This window comes from Homalodisca vitripennis, chromosome 1 (genome assembly GCF_021130785.1).
Source record: "Homalodisca vitripennis isolate AUS2020 chromosome 1, UT_GWSS_2.1, whole genome shotgun sequence".
NCBI classification, from domain to species: Eukaryota; Metazoa; Arthropoda; class Insecta; order Hemiptera; family Cicadellidae; genus Homalodisca; species Homalodisca vitripennis.
In genome coordinates this window covers 103,048,710-103,072,352 of record NC_060207.1, presented here as the reverse complement: position 1 = coordinate 103,072,352, position 23,643 = coordinate 103,048,710, and the positions used below count along the sequence as shown (strand labels likewise).

The 23,643-nt window shown below is 32.7% G+C and overlaps 1 protein-coding gene across 1 annotated transcript in view; it reads left to right on the top strand.

Annotated features, from left to right (window-relative positions):
* The first annotated feature begins 408 nt into the window (after positions 1-408).
* The window catches only part of LOC124368174 (partitioning defective protein 6), a 50,051-nt gene continuing 26,816 nt past the window's right edge, over positions 409-23,643 (top strand). The window contains exons 1-2 of the mRNA XM_046825453.1: positions 409-634; positions 12,435-12,660. Coding sequence (XP_046681409.1) covers positions 569-634; positions 12,435-12,660 — 292 coding nt within the window. The 5' untranslated portion in view covers positions 409-568. The remainder of the gene's footprint in view (positions 635-12,434; positions 12,661-23,643) is intronic.

Genomic DNA, 23,643 nt, shown 5'->3' with positions numbered 1-23,643 from the left:
GTAGGGCTTCGGTTGGCAGCAGGGGAACTGAAAATTCATGACGAAATCTTTCACCCTGTATAACTTGGTAACTAAGCATTTTCGGACCTATGTTAATTAGACCTTTTTTTCTTATTTTGATGTGAGGAATCACGCCCCTGACTTATGGGCACCTTTTTTCAGAACATTCTGTATATATATATATATTTATATATATATATATATATATATATATATATATATAATATATATATATATATATATATATATATATATACATATATTAAAGCCTAATAATTTTTTTTATCTCAGTCAATTGGTAATTTTGTACATACTATTAAAAATTATGTCAAAGAAAAGGTTCTTAGTTACAAAGCATAGAAAATGAAGTTAGCAGGTGTATCTTACGAATGTGTTGTGACGTCATGATTTCATTGACTGCCGATTGCCGAATGGAATGACGAGTCGATGAGGAATTTCTTGAGATTGCAGTGACAACTTCTACCATTTGTTTTCTTGTTTATTTTATAGGCTTTTATTTAAAGTGATGTTTGTTTAATAAGTTAATATTATATTCAATGTAGTCGACATGTCAAGACACTCGAAGAATCACCATAAGGTTGATAGCGGAATTACTGTAGAAGTGAAAAGCAAGGTAAGTTGTTTTACTCACCAGAACATCACTTTCTTTATTGTGTTAAGATTATAAGTTCTTAATATTTTTCTGGTTACATCGGTGTAATTCTTTTAGTATAGTAATGATAAGTTTTCACTCATTGCCCTCAATTTTAGAGGACTGGCCATCCAAATTTGTTTAATAGGTGTGGTTGTTTACTTTACAATTTAACCTTACTTTGACAATCCTATGCAATTTACAATTTGCAGATCACAGTCAGAATTATAGACTGTTAAGTTCTGGAAGTTGAAATTTTAAATCACTTCTCATCATTATATATTCCTATTTTGGTGTAATTTATTGAATCAAGTTATAGTGTTGAAGAGCTTGAATTTGAAATATAGTCCTGCTATTGGCCTAGAGATTTTAGGGCCTACTTTGAATTAGATAGGCTTTAATTTAAGAAGATTATACATGATATAGAACATGGCCTAAATGCAGTCCGTAAGCTAAGAATTGGGTAGGGTACGATAAGCGGACCTGGTTTTTTATATCGAAATTGGCAAACGATATTACTTAATCATAACCATTGATATAATCAATCGATACTGATTAATTATTTTGAACTATTAACTTAAATAGTCTATATCAACAGCTGTAAACACTTTAAAATAATAGGGTAATACTTCAAGGCAAATCTTAAGAACAGCGACTACCGCTCCGATCGCCGTAATTTTTTGCATTCTAACACAGGTTAACGTAATTTCACCGAAAAAAATAGTCCCGATTATCGCTGAAGCCGTTTACTCCCCCCCACCACCAAAAAAAATTTTTGGAAAAAAATAAAATTAATAAAACCTGACTGACAGTGCATTTATTCGTTTTTTTTGGTGTTATTAGTTCGCAGGGCACGTAATTTCACCGAAAAAAGTAGTCCCGATTATCGCCGTAGCCGTTTACTCCCCCCCCAAAAAAAAAATTTTGGAAAAAAAACAAAATTTGAAAAACCTGACTGACAATGCATTTATTCGTTTTTTTTTGGTGTTATTAGTTCGTAGGGCAGTAGTTCATGTACTAATTCTAGTATAAACTCGTCTTATCTTATCAGTAATAAACGCGCGCCGCTTATCTTTTGCCTGTAATGAAACCTGCGTTAGTTCTGTCTGAGTTTTGTGTGTGTAAGCAGTCATGGCGTGATCTGGGCTTGGACTTTGCAAGCTCGAGTTAATTTTTTTTCTAAAAGAGCAAGCAGCGCAAAGCGCTGCGCAGCGGGCAAGCATCGCGTGATCTGAGTTTTGAATAGGGAAGCTAGGGTCTTTTTAGCGTGTGACAAGAACCATCGCACGCCATTTCAATAACTTCACTAATTATTCCTTGTCCATGTGGGTTTGTTTGTTTACGTCTGGCGGTCTATCGAAGCCGTCCTACAGGTCACGTGATCCGCCCGGCCAATCGGAAACTTTCCTGTTTGTCACGTGACTACTGTCAACTCATCAAAACGACCATGGTCGGCCATTGTTTTTAATTTGATAGTCGAAAATCTTGTTATTTATGTGTTTTGTATTGCCAACATTGTACTGCCGTAAAACTGGTTTTTATATGTTAGCGATAATCGGGACTCTTTTTTTCGGTGAAATTACGTTAACCTGTGTTAGTACGAAAAACCTTACGGCGATCGGAGCGGTAGTCGCTGATCTTAATATTTACCAACTTCAATTTTACATAAGTAATTTTGATGGCAGTCAATTTTATAAAACTACACAACACTGCTTCGAAAGATGATAAGACATAAATAAAATATATTGTTTTTATGGCTCCAACATGTTGGACTCGTACTGAAAAACCCATTATGTGAAATTTGTAGGAAAGAAACAGCTGTAACTGTGAGAGGAGCAAATATGGTCGTCTTCAGTTTTCCTAATTTTTGTGATAATAGTTTGTTTGATCACTTTAACTTAAATATTAAATTCATATTTCAATTTAAAACATATGATTGTTATTGAAGACTATAGATACTTTTATATCGATTGATAGTCTAGGATTTGAGATGCAAATATTAGGTATCGATAACTACATTCTTCGATTTAAAATACCAGGTCCGCTTATCGGTGTAAAAGTGTTCATATGGACCACTTAAAATTAATTATCTAAATGTTATTGAAATATTACCTTCTCAGGATATCCAAAATAGCCAAATCAAAGACTGCTACAGTATAATAAGCGGCCACCAATACAATTGACTGATGGGTATCGATTTTAACTATCGATACTATCGAATACAACATTTGACCTATATATATTGAGAATTAATCATTGCCAGCTCTCTTTATTTAGACTAGTGACGTCATTACTAGCTGTTGTTATTTAGTTTATTTAGGAGAAGGCTAGCGATGACAACAAGAACAATGGGCGATGAATATGCAAATATTGGCTCAACATGTTTTTTTATTAACACTGAGCAATGTTTTAAATGGATGCAAGAAAAGGAATCCGAACATACACAATGTCCAAAGTAAATCCGAAGTAGCCTATTTGTATTGAGAATTAAAGGTGGTTCGAAATCAAATAATTTTTCGCTACAAAAAAAGATAGAACAAACACAATGTTGTCTAAAAAGACACTTAAGAAGGCTTTTTTGAACATTCTAAATCTTGTATTATGAATATACCGAAAATCATATTTTAATCAAACAAACTATGAAATTTTAATAATTAATGTAGTTTTGACGGAATCAGTACCTGCAGGTGATGTCACTGAAAAATACTCCAATCTGGATTCATATCTTTTATATTTAAGTTTAATTCAGAGAGTAAAACTGTTATAAGTGCCTTTGAAATTTCTCGAATTTCCCTCCAATATTTCATAATATTTTTTGAATAGTTCCAATGATTTCAGTTACAACTGAACTATTTTAACCCTCTAAGTGATGGTAATATGTTGCTGGAATGGCGGGCTATTTTTCAGATTCAAGCAGGACTATCTTATAATTTAAAAATAAAATGCAAATTCTAATATGAGCAATGCTTGTTATGTATAAATTTTTTCGTAATAAACTACAGAATAACATAGTATAGTTATTTTGTACATACCTTAACCTTTTTTTATGATATCCACACAAATGTTCGAAAAAACGTTTTTTTCTCCACCAAACTTTTCATTTTTACGTTCTGTAACTTTAAAAATGTCATTCCTAGGAGATTATGTTAAATACAACCTTTATTCACAATTTAATTCTAAACAAAAAACCTTCAATATAATATTTTTTCTATTTACAACACTAAAAAAGTTATATGGGAAAAACTGAATCTAGAAAAACACTTTTTCTAGTCAGAATCGCTAGAAGTTGCTTGCCTTTTCCTCCCTGTTGTGTAAGGCCTATAAAAGTGCTGGAGTTTAGGGTAACAAAGAGGGTGAATACCGCAGAATACACCCTGGACACCAATAAACTTTTGCTCGTAACCAATTCATCTTCTGCGTGACAGCCAGTTGTCAACAGTATAACAGGTTTTCTTGTTTTTTTTGTTTGTATTTTACCAAAAGAATGTCATCCTGCCTGTAATAAATGCTTTCTTGTACCCCTAAATTAGCACTAACAATACTTTTAGCAAGTTCTTTGGAGTTTTTATTAATTGTTTCTGTTATAAAAGTGTTTTTACTTAGCAACTCACGGGCCAATGGAAGTTTTGTGTAATAATTGTCTGTAAAAATAACCGTGGGAGAAAACTTGGGATTATTTCAGTTAGTACCATTGATTATTTCAGTTAGTACCATTGATTATTTCATCGTGATGTTGATGATACTATATGAAATGTATTTGAAATTTAGTGGTGAATGCAACTGTGCAAACTAGGCGTAAAAATAATTATCGGTTGCCTAGCAATAAGCGGCAATGTGAAGCGACTTCTAAGACGTCGCTTGCCACGTCACGGCGGCGTAAATAGAACGTCTCAGACGTCGCTTGCCACTTAGAGAGTTAAGCCAGTGTCGAGAAATTCAAAGTCTAAATAGAGACTATAGTCGAAGTCTTTACCTTTTCAGTTAAAACATTTATGATGTAATAAATAATGGTTTTTTACTGTAGTTGATTAAAATCCAAATGAATGAAATAAAAATAAACCCAGACAAAAGCTTCTGGTAATTCTAAGCAATATATGGGTCAACCTCGATTTTTCTCATATTACAATATAATGTTCCAATAGTCAATTAGAAAAGGAAATGATTAGAATTTCTTGCCGGAAAGCAGTTATAGGGAGCAGGCAACTCATATTACATTATAATGTTCCAATAGTCAATTAGAAAAGGAAATGACTAGAATTTCTTGCTGGAAAGCAGTTATAGGGAGCAGGCAACTGCGAGAATTACCTATTAGTGATCAGGGGCATTGACGTGATCTGGGCTTCAAATTTGGAACTACTCGAGTTAATTTTTTTTTCTAAAAGAGCAAGCAGCGCGAAGCGCTGCGCAGCGGGCAAGCATCGTGCGTGATCTTCGTCTATACTGAATTGATTCAGGCCAAAGGAATGACACAGATTACTTTACCAGATTTTTATGGAGATTTTGTATTGGGCGGATTATATTGGTTTACTTTGCTTTCCAGCATGTAATTATGTGTTTAAAATTGTTTTACATACATTACCTACATTATATTGTAATATGTAATAACAATTTATAAAAAATTTTTAATAAAAAAAAGGATCACGCACGATGCCTGCCCGCTGCGCAGCGCTTCGCGCTGCTTGCTCTTTTAGAAAAAAAATTAACTCGAGTAGTTCCAAATTTGAAGCCCAGATCACGTCAGTGCCCCTGATCACTAATAGGTAACTCTAAGCAATATATGACCGTCTGGCAGTTGCCTGCTCCCTATAACTGCTTTCCGGCAAGAAATTCTAGTCATTTCCTTCTCTAATTGACTATTGGAACAATATATTGTAATATGAGAAAAATCGAGGTTGACCCATATATTGCTTAGAATTACCAAGCTTCTGTATGTAATGTAATATATTTGTAAAGTGTAACTGAGTTTGACAAATGAGTAACAACATTTACTATCTAAACTGATGTTTTATATTTATAATTGTTATACTTATTATTTTTTACTTTAGTAGGTGATTAAAAGCAAATTTACTTTCTGCTGATTAAGGGGAGCAGACCTCCCTATCTTCCGCCATGTTAGCCTATGTACCTTTTTCTAAGTAACCATTGGAGATAGTAATCTGAAATTTTTACCACTATCTTATACTATTTGTATCAACATTTTCTCCAGTGGGTTTAAAAAAAATCTCAAATAATTTTTTCACAATACTTTTTTTAATTTAAAACTTTTACGTAAAAGTAAGCATAAAAATATTAATAATCTTTTTGTTTTTTAACATATTTGAAAACCGGCTGGAGTAAGTGTGTATAATGATACCCAAAATGTGTGCGCCCAGTTTCAATGTCCTAGCTTCAATGGTTCCTGAGAAAAAGGTACATTAATTAGTACAAAAAAACAACATTTTTGGGAAAGTGGATTTTATTACAAAACAGATAAAACTTTTACCTTTAGTAGTGTCTAGTAGCATAAGAGGGGTTGTCAGGGTCCTCATCTGCTTCAAATACATCTTCAAGTACCTTTCGCTTGAGAGAATTGGCTTGGCGACACTTTTTTTGAATTTCTTCAATAGCTTTTTCTGCATGAGCTACACGGCGATCATCAAGATTCTTCATTGCCCTAACAAAGTTAAATACAGGTTGCAAGTTCAGAAGCTTGAATACAATGCACTTGCTGACATTTCCTTTGTTGTAGCAAGTAATTGCATCAAAGACTCCCAGTTTGTGAGTATTTATGTGCACAAAAACCTTTTTCGGTAGCCTACTCCAGATCACACTGTTTAGCGACTCGCTAACATTTTGTGTCCCGCCATGAACACACTTGCTCAACAGAACTTCATTTGAAAGGTCTCTAAAAACAGGTTTGATTTCTTTCATGATAGTAGCAGATAGGTGTGTATGGTCTGTGTGTTTGTAGGGAGTTTTGGCGATTTGGTATTTGCACTAGGAATCATTGTCGCTTGGGCACAAAGCATGACAAAGTTCTTCATCTGTAGAGCCCAAATGAAAGTACTCTGCCCAAATAGCACTTTTCATGGCTTGGACTCCTTCCTGGGCATTTCTTCTTATCCATAATACAACTGTATCATATTTATAGCAGCTTCTGTCAAACGCCCTTTGCCTCCAATAGTTTTATTGTCTTATAAGACTTTTTTACTATTTCTTTGTTGGTATGTTCTAAGCCTTGTGCCCATCCTCTTCTGGACATGGCCAACACACTCCATTTTCTGAATTGTGAAGTCTGGGCCATAAGGTTGTTAATTGTAAACTATTTCAAAGCCCTTACAATCACCGTCACCAAGATAATGACTGTAACGAACTCCGTAGTTAGGTTCAGATCTGAAGAAAATGTTCCGAACTCCAGCAACCTCCATTCCCCCACTAGTCCCGGAATAATTGGCTATACATGTCTCACTGTGATTGTTTGTAAGTCTTTCTTTGCACTGAAAAAATTTAGAAAAAACCTCATCATCTAGTACCTTGCCTGTAGTCACGCTTGTAGCTATGACAACTCCATTCAAGGATGAGTAACCGCGACGGTGCCAGGTTCCGTCGAATGCTACAGCCAAATTCCTGTCTCCATCATTCTCCTTTACAGCCTTTTCAACAGAACATTTCATGCTTTCAACACACTCACACTTTTAGTACTAGCTAAAATTAGCTTATTGTAAAATGCAAACTTTGAATGTTTAGGTATGTTCAGCAGTCCCGCAAGCATTTCTCCTGCTTCTTGACCTAGGCCTACTGATCGCAAGGCGTATACAATCCTTACATTTATATCATAAACTGGACGACGGATTGTGTTAGGCCCATCTTCTAAACTAACATTTGTGACAGGACAGCTTGAATCACTAGATTTTGCCTCACATTGCAAACACACTAGTAGTGTAAAAGCTAAGCCTACTCTTTTGGAAGTAGACAATGACAAACAACCATAGCAATGTTTACAAACCGCAACTCGATGAATAAGTTCCTGAACTGCACTTACACCTATAATGTTATATTCAAACGTGCAGTTTTCAAAATTGTTTGTATTCTTCACGATGTTGAGAGAGCTTTACTTTAGAGGCACTAGTATCTTTAGGCTTAGCTTTGCTTTTATTTGGACTTGGAGTCTGTGCAGATGTACTAGGCCTAGATTAGAACTAGATTTATTAGCATGAATACCAAAAGGTTTCTTCTTTTTGAAAACTTCAGATCTAGGCATTATACAGTCATTACTACACCAAATCAATCTATAAACAGTTTCACTTCACGCAAAACACAACTTTACTTTTTGCAGAAAATAAAATAATAAGTAAACTTATAACCTCAAATCTTGTTACTACAGCAACAGATTGTAAAACAAAACACAGAACGTTAGCAATAAACATTGAAATGTAAACAGCCACCAGCCACAGCCTGCAAAATAACATTTTCATCCAAAACAAACGTACTATATACGAAGAGGTATTATACAAGATTGCATGATCCACAAAACGTTGCAAAAATTGCGCTTACAGGGCTCTAGAAAAATATTTTTGTATTTAAAAAATAATTTTTTATTATATGCAAGTTCATAACTTCTGCCATACTGTATTGTTTGTTTGACTCAGCAGCACATTTTACAAAATTGTCTTTACTTGCTTCATTCAGGGCACAACTTTTGATTCCGAGACTTCTTCATTGTCACTTTCTGATTCGACCTGAACTGGTTTTTGATTCAGAACACTTTGAACTAGGATTCATCACTGATTCCTTCAAATGATGATAGGTCTTTATCAATCCCTAAATACTCAACAATTTCTGTACTTGGAATATTACTCAGCTCTCATTTCACTAGTTTTTTCTCTAATCTCTACCAAATTAATTTGTAGGCCTATGTCTTCATCATCTTCAATAGGATCATTCTCATTAGGAACATCGTCATTGTTCATAATACCTGGCCAGAGTTTCCTCCATGATCTTTTAACTGTTTCATTCTGAACATCATTCCATGACAAAGCTGCAATAAAAATTGCATCTTTTATGTTAAACTCGGCTTGAAAGTCCTTTACACTGGACTCAGAAACAACCAATTCTTGTATGAATGAGACTCTGTACTTGTATTTAAAGTTTTGAATGACGCCTTGGTCTATGGGGTGAAATAAAGGCATGTTTGGAGGAAGGTACATGACAGAAATATTATCAGAGTAAGTTCATTGGCAGAGGTATGTACCCTACAGTTGTCTAGCAAAAGAGTGGCTTTTGTATCTTCTGGTTTTCCCAAGCTGACAAAATGAGATTTTACTGATGGTACAAACTGGTGAAAACCCAGTCTTTGAACAGTTCTGCACTCATCCAAGCATTACTTTGAGCTGCATAATGCACTGGTAGATGAAGGCCCTTAAATGCTCTGGGTTTTTTGGATTTGCCTATTATAAACAGTTTAAGTTTATGATCACCAGATATATTCCCACAGCACAAGACTGTCAACCTGTCTTTGTTCATTTTAAAACCTTTGGCACTTTTTTCGTCATGACGTGCTAAAGTGGAGTTACGCAGACAGTGCCACAACAAGCCGGTTTCATGTGCATTGTACATCTGGAATGGACTAAGGTTATTTTTTTTCAATGAAATCTTGAAAAATATTTTAAACTCATTTGCAGCAATTTTGTCAGCAGACAGCGTCTCCTAAAAACTTTGTTGTTTGTCTCGTTTCAACGGCTTTAGTTGTTTCCATTTGTAAAGCAATTATTTCAAGTTTGGCTCTTTGGTTCCTTATATCAGAGATGGTTGATCAATATTATCTTCTTCTATAATAGCATTATGATTTTCACCTCATCTAATTTTGCAATTATTTCTAATTTTTGCTTAATCTTTAGGGTTACATGCTTCCGTTTCTGTGTAGGCTCTTTGTCGTCATTTTTTACCAATTTTAAAAACATGGTACAGTATATTTACAGAAAAAACTAGTATATCAACACAATAATTAAACAAGCAGTCTAATACAGCGCACTGTACAGTGCAATCGCACAGTAGGGAAGAGGGGGACACATGTGGACAAGAAGCACAAGTGGAAAGTTTCAATTTTCCGACTTGTTCCTGACCCGTTTAGTTCAAATGTAATTCATAGAACAGTGTTGGTATATAACACTGCTGTATGAATAACGTTTGATCTAAACTGGTTAGTTGTGTGTCGGGGAATTGAAACTTTCCACTTGTGCCTTTTGTGCACATGTGCCTCCTCTCCCCTAAAGTACGAAATTGTTTCCGCTAAAACACACTCACTTTTCAGTACATATGTGAATATTGTTCAGTACAGTATACAATAAGTAAATTGAAACAATAAAATTAAACAAGCTTCACTCACTTACGTACAGTACTTTACTGCGCACTACTCAGGATGATGGAAACAAAACCAATGACTGAACAACAAAAATGGTGTGGTGTTTGGTGTTCCACTGGACTGTAGACGTATCCGAAATTTGCCGAGCAGTCAAGATGGTTAGTCCACTCAAGTTTACTGCTCAGAGCGTGATGCTTTGTGGCCTCTGAGTGTTGGTTGTAGCTGTCGAGTTGGTCACTTTACAATGTTCATTGTGAAGGCAATTCTATAATTTTTGTCTTTTGCTGTTGATAATAGATTATAGACAATTCCGGACTAAAAATGCCGGTTTTACTGTACTAAGAATTGATGTAACTCAATGTATTAAGGAACGAGACTTTAAAAAATCCTGTTTCTATGAAAGGGTTAAGGAACAAGACTTTAATGGCGCAGACAATGCCAATGGCGCAGTGTAGTGGGTACGGCGGTTATCGCAAGATAACCAGATCAAGCAACGCCGAGCGTGCCTGCTGCTTGGACAGGTGACCGCTGAGCGATCCTGTCCTTGCAAGCGGCCCGCCTGCCCGGCCATTGGTGGTGGTTCGGAAGTCACCTTTAAGCCGTTGGTCCCCAGGTTAAGTGTTAGAGAGGGCTTCTTAGCCCTAACTTCGCCTGGTAAAATAAGACATTCTTTACTTTACTTTTTTTACTTTAAAAAATCCTGTTTCTATGAAGCAACCTTTTAAAAAACAATTTAGAACAATGTTATTTTTAATATTGATCAAAGAAAATATTACAATAGTATAATACGTCATAGTTAATGTCCAATTGCTTTAAATGACCTTGGACTCAATCTGCCAATTGATGATTGTCTCTTCATTGGACAGATAGCACATCTGGCTTGAGCTTATCTATCTCTTAATTGGATGCATTTCCGAGGGCTAGTATTAAAATAATTATAATGTTATTTTTACAAAGTCTTTCTGTCAAATTTTGGTTCTATTTAAGATGATTGATAATACCATTACAGCGAATTACATTTTAAAACTCCAAAATATTCATAACAGTTGAATAAAACAACTTAAAAAATTTTAACCACTAAAGGTGTTGTTATACGTTCCACAGGATTATTGGAAACTAAAAACCTTTAAAATGAATTGAATATTATTTATAACTCATTGAGACCAGTAATCAAACTTTTTATGTTCACTTTATTTATATCAAAACCAAATGAATTAGCCTATAGCGTTATAACTAATGTAGCCTTACAGTACTTTAAATACGTCTGCATTTCCCCGAAATGTGTACTGCTTAGATACACCTCTCATATAAATTGAGTTTTTAGAGAGATGAGAGCCCAGAAACTGTCCCACCTGTCCCCCACGTGACAGTTTCAGGTGTTTAATTTTAACAGGTTGCCTTATTACATTCCGGAAAGTTTTGATAATTATGTTTGAGATGTATGATGTTCCACTATGTAAATGCCTTAAGAGTCTATAGAGGCTGTTGACCATTTTGAAGTTACTCGCATAAGAACAATGTTACAAAGTAATCCATATTTCTCTGTTATTTATAGTTAAAACATTCTGGTTGAGGTGTCATATAACTGTTATATAAACACAAAGAATGATGGATTTTTACGATTTTGATATTAATATTATGTTTGCTAATATATTGTAAAAAGTAAGATTCAACTTCAAAGCTTATTCATGACAATATTGTTTTGTTTTCCAAGCAATTTACTTTAAAATTTTAATAAGGCCTGATACTTTAATTGGATTCCAAGTGAAGGGATGTCCAAACACAGCAGAATATAAAACTAACACTGACCGGTAAAGTGACACAACTGAGCTTCCGACTGCCCTGCTGGTGGGAGATTCGACAGCTTCAACGGAGTTTTATTTGGTTTTACCGTATGTGAACTTATATGCGTCACGTTTTACTTGAATTCACTGAAATTTTAGAGAACACCTTACTGGAGATCAACCAGACCCACCATCAGATGTCATAAACTCGCGTAATCAACAACAGAACCAAAACTTAGTAAGTCATCAACTGCCCCTTCCTTGTGAGCGAAAAAGAGCTCTAGTGTCAGACGTCTTCCAACCTATCTAGATATGTTAATTTGTTATCATATGTTTTATTCTCTAAATGAACAGTTTTGTTTAATTGAATATTTTAGCCATTGTTTTAACCCTGATTATGTTTGTTTTATGTTAGGGCCTAACTCAATTGTGTTTAATTAAACCTAATTTCAAGTAATCTCTTTGTGTTACATCTATATCACAATGTTCCTATTCATTAATCTCAGACTTGCAACGCTGTTAAAAACGGTGACCAAACAGACTCAGAATTAAACAATCAGCACTGTGATTTTAACACAATAAGTTCTCTTTCATTGCCTACAGATATCCATTCAAATATGTAATATATGAAGTTGGTAAAAGGTGTGTTATATTTCAGTTTGATGCAGAGTTCCGAAGGTTCTCTGTGTCCAAAGCCACCACAATGAAGTATGACGAATTCCATGGTCTTCTGGAGAAATTGCATCGGCTTGGTGATGTGGCATTCCTCATCTCCTACACAGATCCCAGAGACGGCGATCTGCTGCCGATAAACAATGATGACAACCTAGCGAGAGCACTACAAAATGCTAGACCCCTGCTCAGAGTAATTATACAGAGGAAAGGTGAGCAGTTATGCTGTAGTCATTTGCTTTTTTTGATAACTGTGTTAATATCTTCCTGTTGCTAATAATAATAGTTTTTATTTTATTTATCCACAGAAAAAATTTTACGTTTTCAAATAATTTGTGATTGAAGGATTCAGTGTAGTTAAATGGATCTTGAACTGTTACCTGGTTAGCTTGTATTTAATCACAACCTCATCAACTTTACAGATAGAACAGACACATGTTGATCCCCTCCACTTGTTCCTGTCAATCCAAATAAACTGGTATCTGTGTAGTTAATAATTTAATTCTCCCCCAAATAAATTGTATCTATATTTTTAACAATAGACAATAGTTATTCTTTAATACTATTTATTTAGTTATAATGTTTTTTTAATTATTACATTTTCTTACGTGAATTGTATTATTATTATTTGTTTTATTTATGTTATTAAAAGAATAAATGTTTTCCTGCTCATTCATTGTCTGTGAAAGCTTTATCTAATTGATTGCTAATGTTTTGCAATTGTATGAGATTGTAAATCAAAATAACAAGACATTAGTTCAGCTCAAACACAGTGTTTTAACCCTTTGCAGATTATCTAATAACACAAAAAGTGAGCCAAGAATGTGAGAAGAAAGTGAGCATTTTAAAAAAAAATTGCAGAAGTTCAGGAAAATCCATAATTTAAAAACTGAAAGTCATATCTTTCATCTTCTACTTTTATTTAATTAAAATTTAAATGGGAATTCATCTTCAGGTATTCCCAGAATTCGAAATGTACATAGTATGAAAATAAAAAGTTTAAAAAGTGTTAAAATGTTTATAATATATACAAATTTTCGAGGCTACATCTCTAATATACAAAACCATGATATTATCTTGCTTTGCTTACCTACCTACAGGCTTTTCTGACCATTTTATCAAAATATATAATAAAATAAATATAAATGAATAATTGAAATGCTTTCGATATATGAAAAGCTTACTTTTTAAGAGTTAATATCTAGATGTCATCAAAGTAAAGTATTATGTATTGTAGGATAGGCCAGTAAAGAAATCAGTATATATTACAGCTGAAGTAATTTAGCAGAAATATTACATTGTTGGACTAGGATTTAATATTTCTTTACACCAGTCAAGCCCATTTGAAGATTTTAATACAGTACAACAAGCGGTGTAACAGCTGTTAATTAATTGGCTCTTCATATAAATTAATTCTTGTGTAAAACCAACTACTTAGTCATTTTGTTCTCCTCCCAAGAGTTGATTTTTAATTTCATTCAGCAGTTTATATCAAACACAGCGATCTACATAATAATCTCCTCCTAATGCAATTGTTCCAGCTCCACAAGTGATAAGCTTCACTAACACTCAACCAAACACATGATAAAACACTATCAGGGTGGCCACCCGACCGGGAATAAGCCATGAATTTTTCTGAAAACCGGGAAAATTTCAAAAATAATTTTTCCACCTCGAAAAACTTATAAAATCAAGACATAATTTGGCAGCTTCTTAAATCAAGAACTGATTCTCTCGAAACATCGTATTTTACGTGACAGGGAATGTGAAATTGTGAATTACGATCGATATATATGTCCGTGAGCTACATCTGACGCCGGTTGATCTAAGGTTACCTCCACTAGTGCAGTGAGTTTATCTTGGATAGTTCTACTTCTGTGCCACGGCAAGCCTCTGCCCTCCCCCCCAAAAAAAATACGTAATAATGCATTGGACAATTAAAATCGGCTAACCGACTGTTTCGGACTTCGGCACTAAACGAGTGGTACGCTTTTTAAGCGGCAGAGTAGTAGTAACTCCGATACAAGCGGGTTTTTTTGTACTTAAATATTATTCAGTCGTTGAATGAGGTCTCCGGAAGAAGTTGTCCAACCTTAATTCTTGAGTGAAAATAGTGTTTTGAAAAGACGTGTGTTAATTGATAGTACAGGCCTAAAATGTACAGTGTTATAAACAGGCTTAAGAGTCCGGATCATTTAATAATATAATGTTTGATGGTTTGATAAGAAGTATAGTCTGGTTTTTTGAGTATTCCAGAATATCAGTTGGATTTTTACAAAGCTTGATAAGATACCTTTTGAAGACAACAAGTAATGTCGAGAAGGGGGCGTTTTCGTCCTGTTGCACAGCAATGACAGAATGAGCTGAGGGGTGAGCGGCAGGAGAAACATTTAATGTCTAGAATTGGCGGCGGATAAGCGCCTGCCGCAACCAGTGTCGGCTATTAAAATTTCAATTATAAATTCAGTCAATTATCATTCAATTGTTAACTGCCATGTGTGAACAAACTTTGTCTAGACTTCCGGAACAACCAGCGATACAACTGTAGCAAGTAATTGCGACAGTTCTTGTGAGTAAAATTGCTATCTTGTTCACATTATGCTACAGTAGTTGTGCAAATTCTCTCGCAACTTTACTTGTCAATATAAACACAACTTAATGTTGGTGCCAGTCTATGGACGGTAGACGCCCAGTCGATTGAATCAACCACGCTCATCAGTTTTCGTCGTCAGAACGGCATTGGTTGGATGACAGCTGGAAATCCCGGAACTATTTACCAGATCTCCGGCCAACTATTTACCGGAACGACTTCTACGCACACATGACGTTCGTTCGGACGATTCAAATAGTCCAATGTGCATGAGTATAGTCCAACGTTGTCATGTTGTTTCGTAGTCCTTGACTAATCTAACGATACTGATTCATTCTTCATGTATTGGCCGTTATTAGTTGGATATATTTGGAGCCACGATACTTTCACGGGATTCTAACTAGGGCTACCACCAATGATGAGCATCTGGAAAAGCGTGCATTATGCATGAATTTCGGACTCCGGGACAGATGCGTGGATATATGTGAATAATATTTATATTGTCTCTAAAAATTTTACTAGGAATGGATCGTATCCGCTACTCATTTGCTCTTTTCACTTGATTCTGATACCAGCAGAAGTGCTTAACTATGCTTGAAAGCTGTACGTCGTACTTTGTGTAGTTGTAAATAAATATATTCTCTATAAATATACATCCATACATTTTTACGTAAATGTAATATATTCTGGAAGCTAATTTTATAACCTACCATTTCTATTACTTAAAAGAAAAAATGACTTGGAATTTTAAATATATTCATTTCCCTGAATCTCTGCAAATTATTTTGAAGTAACATGGTATTCTTGGGCTTCCCCCTCCCCCACAAAAGATAAATTAATTAAGTAAAGTTCAGATAGAAGTATTTGGTTTATTTGTTGATTGTACTGAACCGACCTTGTCCCGAACCGAAATTTCGTCCATGCTAGACCTCTGACCCACAATAACTGAGCTGCAGTCTGCCCCACGGTAACGCTGTGTTGGTATTTATTTGTTATCTTTGTATTTCCGAATTGGATACATGTATTTTCTAAACATTACAGAATGGATAGTTATTAGGTATACATAATGTTATGTCGACACATTGAAAGATACAGAGATAAAAACTAAAGAGCTAAAAATAGGTGTTAGCTATAAATCGTCACCGAATTTCTCGCATATCGCTAGCCACGAAATGCTAGAGCACCGCAGCTCTGTGGTATTTCTTGCAAGTACTGCTAGTGACGATAAAATGTCATCGTTTAATTTGGCGTAAGGGTTAAATAAAGTACTACAGTTGTCTATTTGGTTTGAAAATAGACTAGATAATCGGAAATTTTCGACTAGAAAACCGGGAAAAAACCGGGAATTTGAAAAGAGATTTTGAGTGGCCACCCTGACTATTGTTGTAATCCTCGCCTTTATTTCTGTTCAGTATTTCATATCTTCTCCAATATATTATTATACTATCATCATTGTATTATCATTTTACCCTGATATAGGGTAAATTTCATATACTATTCAGTTATCTAAAACTTTTTACCTATTGTATTGTTTTCCTCTTTAATATTTTATAAAAATATTCTCTTGTTATATTTTTTATATAAGTTATAAATAATAAATATTACTAGTTTTAAGTATATACTGGAACAGAAAGATTATGAATCATAAAAAATACAGGAAACCTTTGTTTTAAGTAATCAAACATGTAAATAACTGATCCTAGAAGACAAACAAGCAACTGTTGCAAAGCAATAAAGAATAAGCTCTGAAATAAAAACTTTATTAATGATATATTTTATATTTGTAATAATTTTTTAAATGGTAGTTTAATCAAATTTTAAATATTAATAATTATAATGTAAAGTGAATTAATTTTCACAAAAATATAAAAGCATTTTTTTGTATCTTTGTTTTAATCCGTCCAAATATTTCAGAAATATTGTGTTAGCTTCACAACATGGTTTTATCATTGTCAGAATGCCACGTTCATAAGTTCCTCATATTCTGTGATTCTTCTCTACATAGACATGGCCGTGAAAATGTTCAGGTATTATGTCATATAGTTGAAGCCTATGTTTTGAATGATATTTTCTATTGTTCTTTGTAGCTTCTGTTTTGACAGCTCGGCTCTTAATTTGGCCATTGCTTTTTTGTTTTATAACAGCGCTTACTTTCAGTATTCATCCCTTAAGTTTCTCAGCCACGTGTTTTAGAGTGATATCTGATCCGGTTTGATGAATTTTAATATGTCCAAATATACTTGATGTGAAAACACATAAGATTTTTTTGATAACATTAATTTCAATATAGTGATGTAAATCAACGTTCGAAACAAGGAATATAATCAAACAAAAAATAACTTTGTAAGGTCATCGAATTGATAATGAAATCATTACATCATTATACTTATATTAGTTGTAACGTTGTGCATGTTTTAATAAAATATGGTATACAAACACCTCAGTTCCAAAATCTCTTTATTTGCTCCCTTATACTCAAAATCAGTTAAAAGAATTTGTAGGATTTTTCATGGTGTTTAGACATACTGAATGTTCTGTGAATTTTACACAGATTGTTAAAGACGGTTTTATTAGTTTACCCCTTTACTACTGGAGGTAAAGAATTGCTGATACTTCACTACAAGATTTTTGTAGTACAGGAGCTCTAATAACGGTTGTGTTTGTCCAACTTTAAAATAGTTATGTCGAGTAATAATAAAATTAAAACCTTAATATCTCAATGCTTAAATTTTTAAAACCTACATAAGTAAAAGTTAATAAAGTACTGTTACAGTTTTGTTTAGACTGGAAAAAACAAATCCTTTTTACTTAATATTTATAGCATAATCACTTCCAAGCATTCCTATAGTAAAATATTCTGAAGCATGTCTTGATACTTAATCAAACTATATTTACCTGTAATGCTGCAGATGGGGAGGTGGATAGAGAGATGGGTGGGGGTGGTAAGGAGGGTATTCAAGGGCATAGTGAGGGGGTGGCACTCCAGGAGGCGGCACACGAGATTCCTCAGGTCGATATGGCTGAAATCCACTCCGCTGCTCACTATTTCGCTCCTATAACAAGTTAAAGGGATGTTACAACAAATCCGAAAGAGTGGTTTTGTAATGATTTATATGAAATAACCACATAATTGTTTTTTTATGCATAGGACCACTAATAAAAACATTGTTTAAAAAAATTTTAAATAAGGAAATACCTTTCTCCCTCTATATATTAAACAATAGATTTAGAAGATTTTTTTTTATTTACACTAGAGTTCTGTAGTATCTATTGTAATAAGAGCCTATTCAGAGGTTGTCTTCTGAAATATTATTTGGACCCCATGATTTCAATACTACTTTATTCAGGAGGGTCACTCATTTTTGCCATCAGCATTTTCAAAACTTAAATATTTTTGAAGAAAATATATTCCAACTCATTTGCAAACCTATAGACCTGGGTCCACGAATTGAACTAGTCAACTTTTAGTTTGGAGTGATGAAAAGTTTAATACACAAGTACTTTTTAGTTTTTAATCCATTTATTGGATTATAAAAGGTAAAAATTTAATAAACATTACTAAACTTTATAAAAAAATGTTACATATATTTTAAGATTCTCAAGTTGAAAATTAAACTTAAAGGTAAAAAAATCAGACCGTCCACATGGACTCTTTATGGTTTTAATTCCATTTTAGTGAAAATAAACATGTGATCGATCTATTGTACTTATAACATTTAAACACATTTTAGTTGTTTTGGTATGAGGCTTTTGATTTAAAAAAAAATCAAAACCAAAAGAAATAAAAATCTTCATTAGATTAAAATAAACACATCTGAATATAACTAAACCCAAATTGATAAGGTACTTTCCTGTGACTATTTTTTTTATCAGGCATGGGCCTCATCAAAATATATTTGATCTTTTCCGATAGCAAAATTTAGGTCTCAAATATGACTTCAATACTGATTCCTATATTATTTATTACTTGTAACTAAGAATATAATACGCAAAATAGTTTTGTTTTATTACCGTTAAAGCAAATCTGGCCAGTAGAAGTGACCAGCATAATACGTTGGTCGTTTGGAAAGTAAGTTGAAAGTAAATGAAGTGACTGGTAAATGGGTGGGGTAGCGACATGCTTATCTACAGTTAAAAACCAAGAAAAACTGGATGTCAAAAGTGATGTGCAATGTGCAGTGTTGCTGCTAAATCCAGATATTAAAAATCTTGTAAAAGACAAACAGTGCTAACATTCTCACTAAGTTACAAAGTAACTGATATAATAGCGCTGCTATTAGCTACCTTTTATAACGAAAAATTAATTTTTGTTCTGCGTTCTATAAAAAAAATTACTGATGGCAATAAGTGTAGTCAATAACTATTCAAAAAAATATTTGAGATAATATTTAATGTTTTATTAAAAATTATAAAACATTCAATTTTAAAACATGCAAATCTAAAATGTATCCTAACTAACCAACAAGTATAAATTTAAATGTTACTTACTACTTGTGTTGGCCACATAAGATGATGATGATCGCATGATAGAAGCGAGGTGTGACCAAATTTCAAGATATTGAAAGAGACACAAAGTCTGAAAGGTTAAGACCCTTGATCTAGATTGTTGCTCTCACTAAGCCTGCTTTCTAGTTCATTTATTGAGGTGTACAAACAATCTGGACTCTGAGAACCTGGTAGTGATTGGTGTGATGGCATTACACTTTTCTTTACAAATGCAACATTTCAAAATCTTTATTTCAATATAAGTTTTTTTTCAGGAACATTCTGACAGCCACCATGATATCACATATTACTGGAGCCAGTGTATTTTATCCCTGAAAAGTTAACTTCAATCGTACACGAACTACAAGGGAATTTCTAGGGCATTTTGTGTTAGAAAGTTAATATATTGAATATTCGATAGTCCTGATATATGAGAATTGTTTAAAATTCCAATTTATGTTACTATTGTAACAAGTAAGGATTTAAATTGTTACAGTTTTGTTTTGAAAAGTTAATAGTTCATATTATTTTATGTTTGTTTATAAAAGATTAATAAATAACTTAAGAGTTTATACCACATAAGTACACACACACACACACACACACGCACACGCACACACACACACACACACGAACCAATACAAGAAGAAGAACATACACCCATGCAATTTTGATAACTTACAATAAACATATATAAATCAATAATATAAATCAATAAAATAAATCAATAATAAATCATTAGAGTTAAAATTAACATAAAACAAATTATCATACATTTAAGATAGAAATACATAAACTATTGTAAAATTGAATCATCAGATAAAATAAAGTAATTTCTTTAGACCAAATACCACAGAATACATTAAATCTTAATATCAAGGAGATTGTTATGCAAAGTAAGTTTACAACACCTGGAGTTATAAAGTGAATTTAGATCAGCTGGTGACTTTACAATAATGGAATTTTATTCTTTTGAATGATGGCTTAATATAAATAAGGATGAGAAGAAGCATTTCTTATCAAAGTTAATAAACATTTGAGTTATTAAATACATTAATACTTTTATTATTCGTATTAAATTGGTGAATCAAGATTTTGAATCCAAGAACAGAAAAGAAATTTACTAGATGATGAACACTTGAATATTGGCAACCAGAACTCTCAGATCTGCTAAGATTACTACTACCAATATTAAATCTACACTAAGCTCACAAGGATGATTGGAAGATGAATAAGTGTCAATAGAACATACAAAGTAGAACTGGATTTGTACTCAAGTAAGATCTACCCAATTTATGATTCCAATTTTTTTCAAAATTTAAACCTATTTTTGTATAAATTCAAATTTAACATGTACCACAATTTTTCCTATGTTGGATATAATTTTTTTTATGTGCCCATGGCAGTGTAATCCACGAAACCCTGTATGTGACAAATAAAATCAACAGTAATTATTGTAAATCAAACGTTTATTTATTTATATCAATAGTTAGTTAAGCAAGGGCAAAGTACAGGTTAAATAAATAAATAAAGCAAAAATAACAGTACTAAATAAAACACTCTACGTCTGTGCCACAAAACTTGAAGAATTGAAAATCATATGGCTCTGTGGTCGTCCATATTTAATTTGTTAGGAGCAGAATAAATCAACAAAACTTGTTTTCTTAATAGTTAGTTAGCTAGAGATGGTATACACCTCCTAGTTACACAACTATTTACTCCTGAAAGAAGGAGGTAGTGGTGAGTACCATACATTTAGAGGCGTTGCAGTGTGGGCTTACTGTGCAGAAAAGGGTATTCATTTTTACAACAGTATAAACAAATTTTTCAAGAAATGTACATAGGAGTATTCACAGTTTATAGAACTTAAAATTGAATAATTTTGAAAAACTTTCTAGTGCATATTCAAAGAATTGCATTTTTAAAATTAACTAATTATCTTATTAAATATGTTATTCGATATAGCCTTAAATTGGACAAAATTTAAAAGTTAAATACAATTGTATGCTGTGAGTTTTGAACCAGTAACAGTCTCTAGTGTGAGTTGTGAATGTGGAGTTACTGAACACAAGTTCATGGTGCATGGAAACACACCAGCTACTGAGATTTTACATAAGACCATTAGTTTCATAGTGACAAGTGTTTGGATATAAATTGGTCTTTTCTTTTAGTTACAAAATTTTAATAATACCTTGCAACTAAACATACTTTTGTGAAATGTCAGTTAAATAATTGAAACCATCTTTGTGTAACCAACATAAATAAATGTTAATGCAAAATCAAAACTTTCAATATGTTAAACTTCATACCAATTAAAAAACTAACATTTAATATAAAAAGGATAAAATTAACGATTTTTGGAAAACAAAAAACTAATGCATGTAGTAATAAAAATGTTAGAAATGAAGATGTTTATGATTTATATTCATTGCATGTCTAGCAGCTGATCATTTGTGTTGATTACTTATTGTGAACTGGCTTAGTAGATATTGTTATCATCAAGTGATAACAAGCATAAACATTTGTTGTTTTGTGTATTCTACATGTAGCCCAGTTTAGATTGTTGTTTTCATTGTCGTGTTCTTTTGTTTATTATAATATAGTTTTTAAAATTATTAGAACTTATAACAGAACAATAATTAATTACTGAATAAAACTAAAAAAATCAATCAAACTAATAACTTTACAGAAATTATATGCAGATGTGCTGTGAAGATATAAGAAATCCAAATTCCATAGCCTTTAGAACATTTAAGAGTTTTGGATTGACACATTAATAAAAACATTACTTTTTGCAAGGAAGTTTACTTATGTATAAAGTTAAAAATTGGTTATATTATTTTCTTTGAAAAAGGCCATACAGTTACACTAATAAATAAATTTAACCGGGAAGAAAAAATTACACAATAGTATTAATATAAGAAAAGGTAACAGAAATCAACATGCAGACTTTAGTTGTGGATTCCTTTATTAAATTTAAGAAAACCCTTCAATAAACATGTGCCTTAAAATTTATTGTTTTCTATCTTCCATCTTTATTTGTTTTTCATACAGAAATTCATATATCATGAATAAGTATAGATATTGTGCATTCATAATTGTACCACGTTCAATAAAAATAATTATGTAATTATTCTTTTCTGTTTTAAAATGTTGGCTATTTGTATTTGGCATTATTGCAAGACACGTTTTAGTAATTGGTTAATTTTGAACATTTACGTTGTAGTTGCCAAATAGCTAATACAAAAATTGACAAGAGGATGAAAATATTTATTGTTGATAGTGTTAGAATCCATATCATCCCTGTGTTATATGATTTAATATATATATATGTATATCATTAGAATAGATATATTTTTGTTGATGCTTTACATATCACTTTATTATATAATATAAATAATTTCTGTCCTCTATTACTATAATAGTATTGTTTATATAGTACAGTATGTATTTACATATAAGATAATTTACAAAAAATACCATTATAAAGCTGTATCTGATAAGTTATCAGTAACATTTTCTATATGTAATGAACCTAACCTTTTTGTTAAATTTAATGTTTTGTTAGGTTATTGTTACCATATATATTTTAATTGTTTAACAATATATTTCTACTGAAAATTTTGAATGGATTTTATCTTAAATATTAATTTGGCTCAAACAGAATAAGATGCCTTTTTATTTAACTTTCTTTAAATAAAATTCTGTATAACTAGTTACTAAAATAGGTTCCAATCAAATAAGGCACTGATGACAATGGTGGGAGCCTGGTTAATGTATGCTAATGATTCAAGGTGGTGTTATCAGCTGAGTTACAATGGCTACTCAGTATTGCTGAGACAGTCAAGGTCATGGCCATTCCCACAAAAGCCAGACTGACTGACTCTATTTGGTTTATAAGTTTTAATTTTGTCATTCATATGAACTTGTATTGATGTCATAAAGAACCGATTTAATAGAAGTCTATTTATTACTAAATTGCTATAAAGTTAATAACAAATTTTAAGACATACAAATAGTTCAAAATTTTGTGTAGTTTTAGAACATTTTTTGTTTGTTTTTTATTTTGTAAACTTTAGTCTTTATTTATAAACTCTGTATAAGGCATTTATCTGAAAAT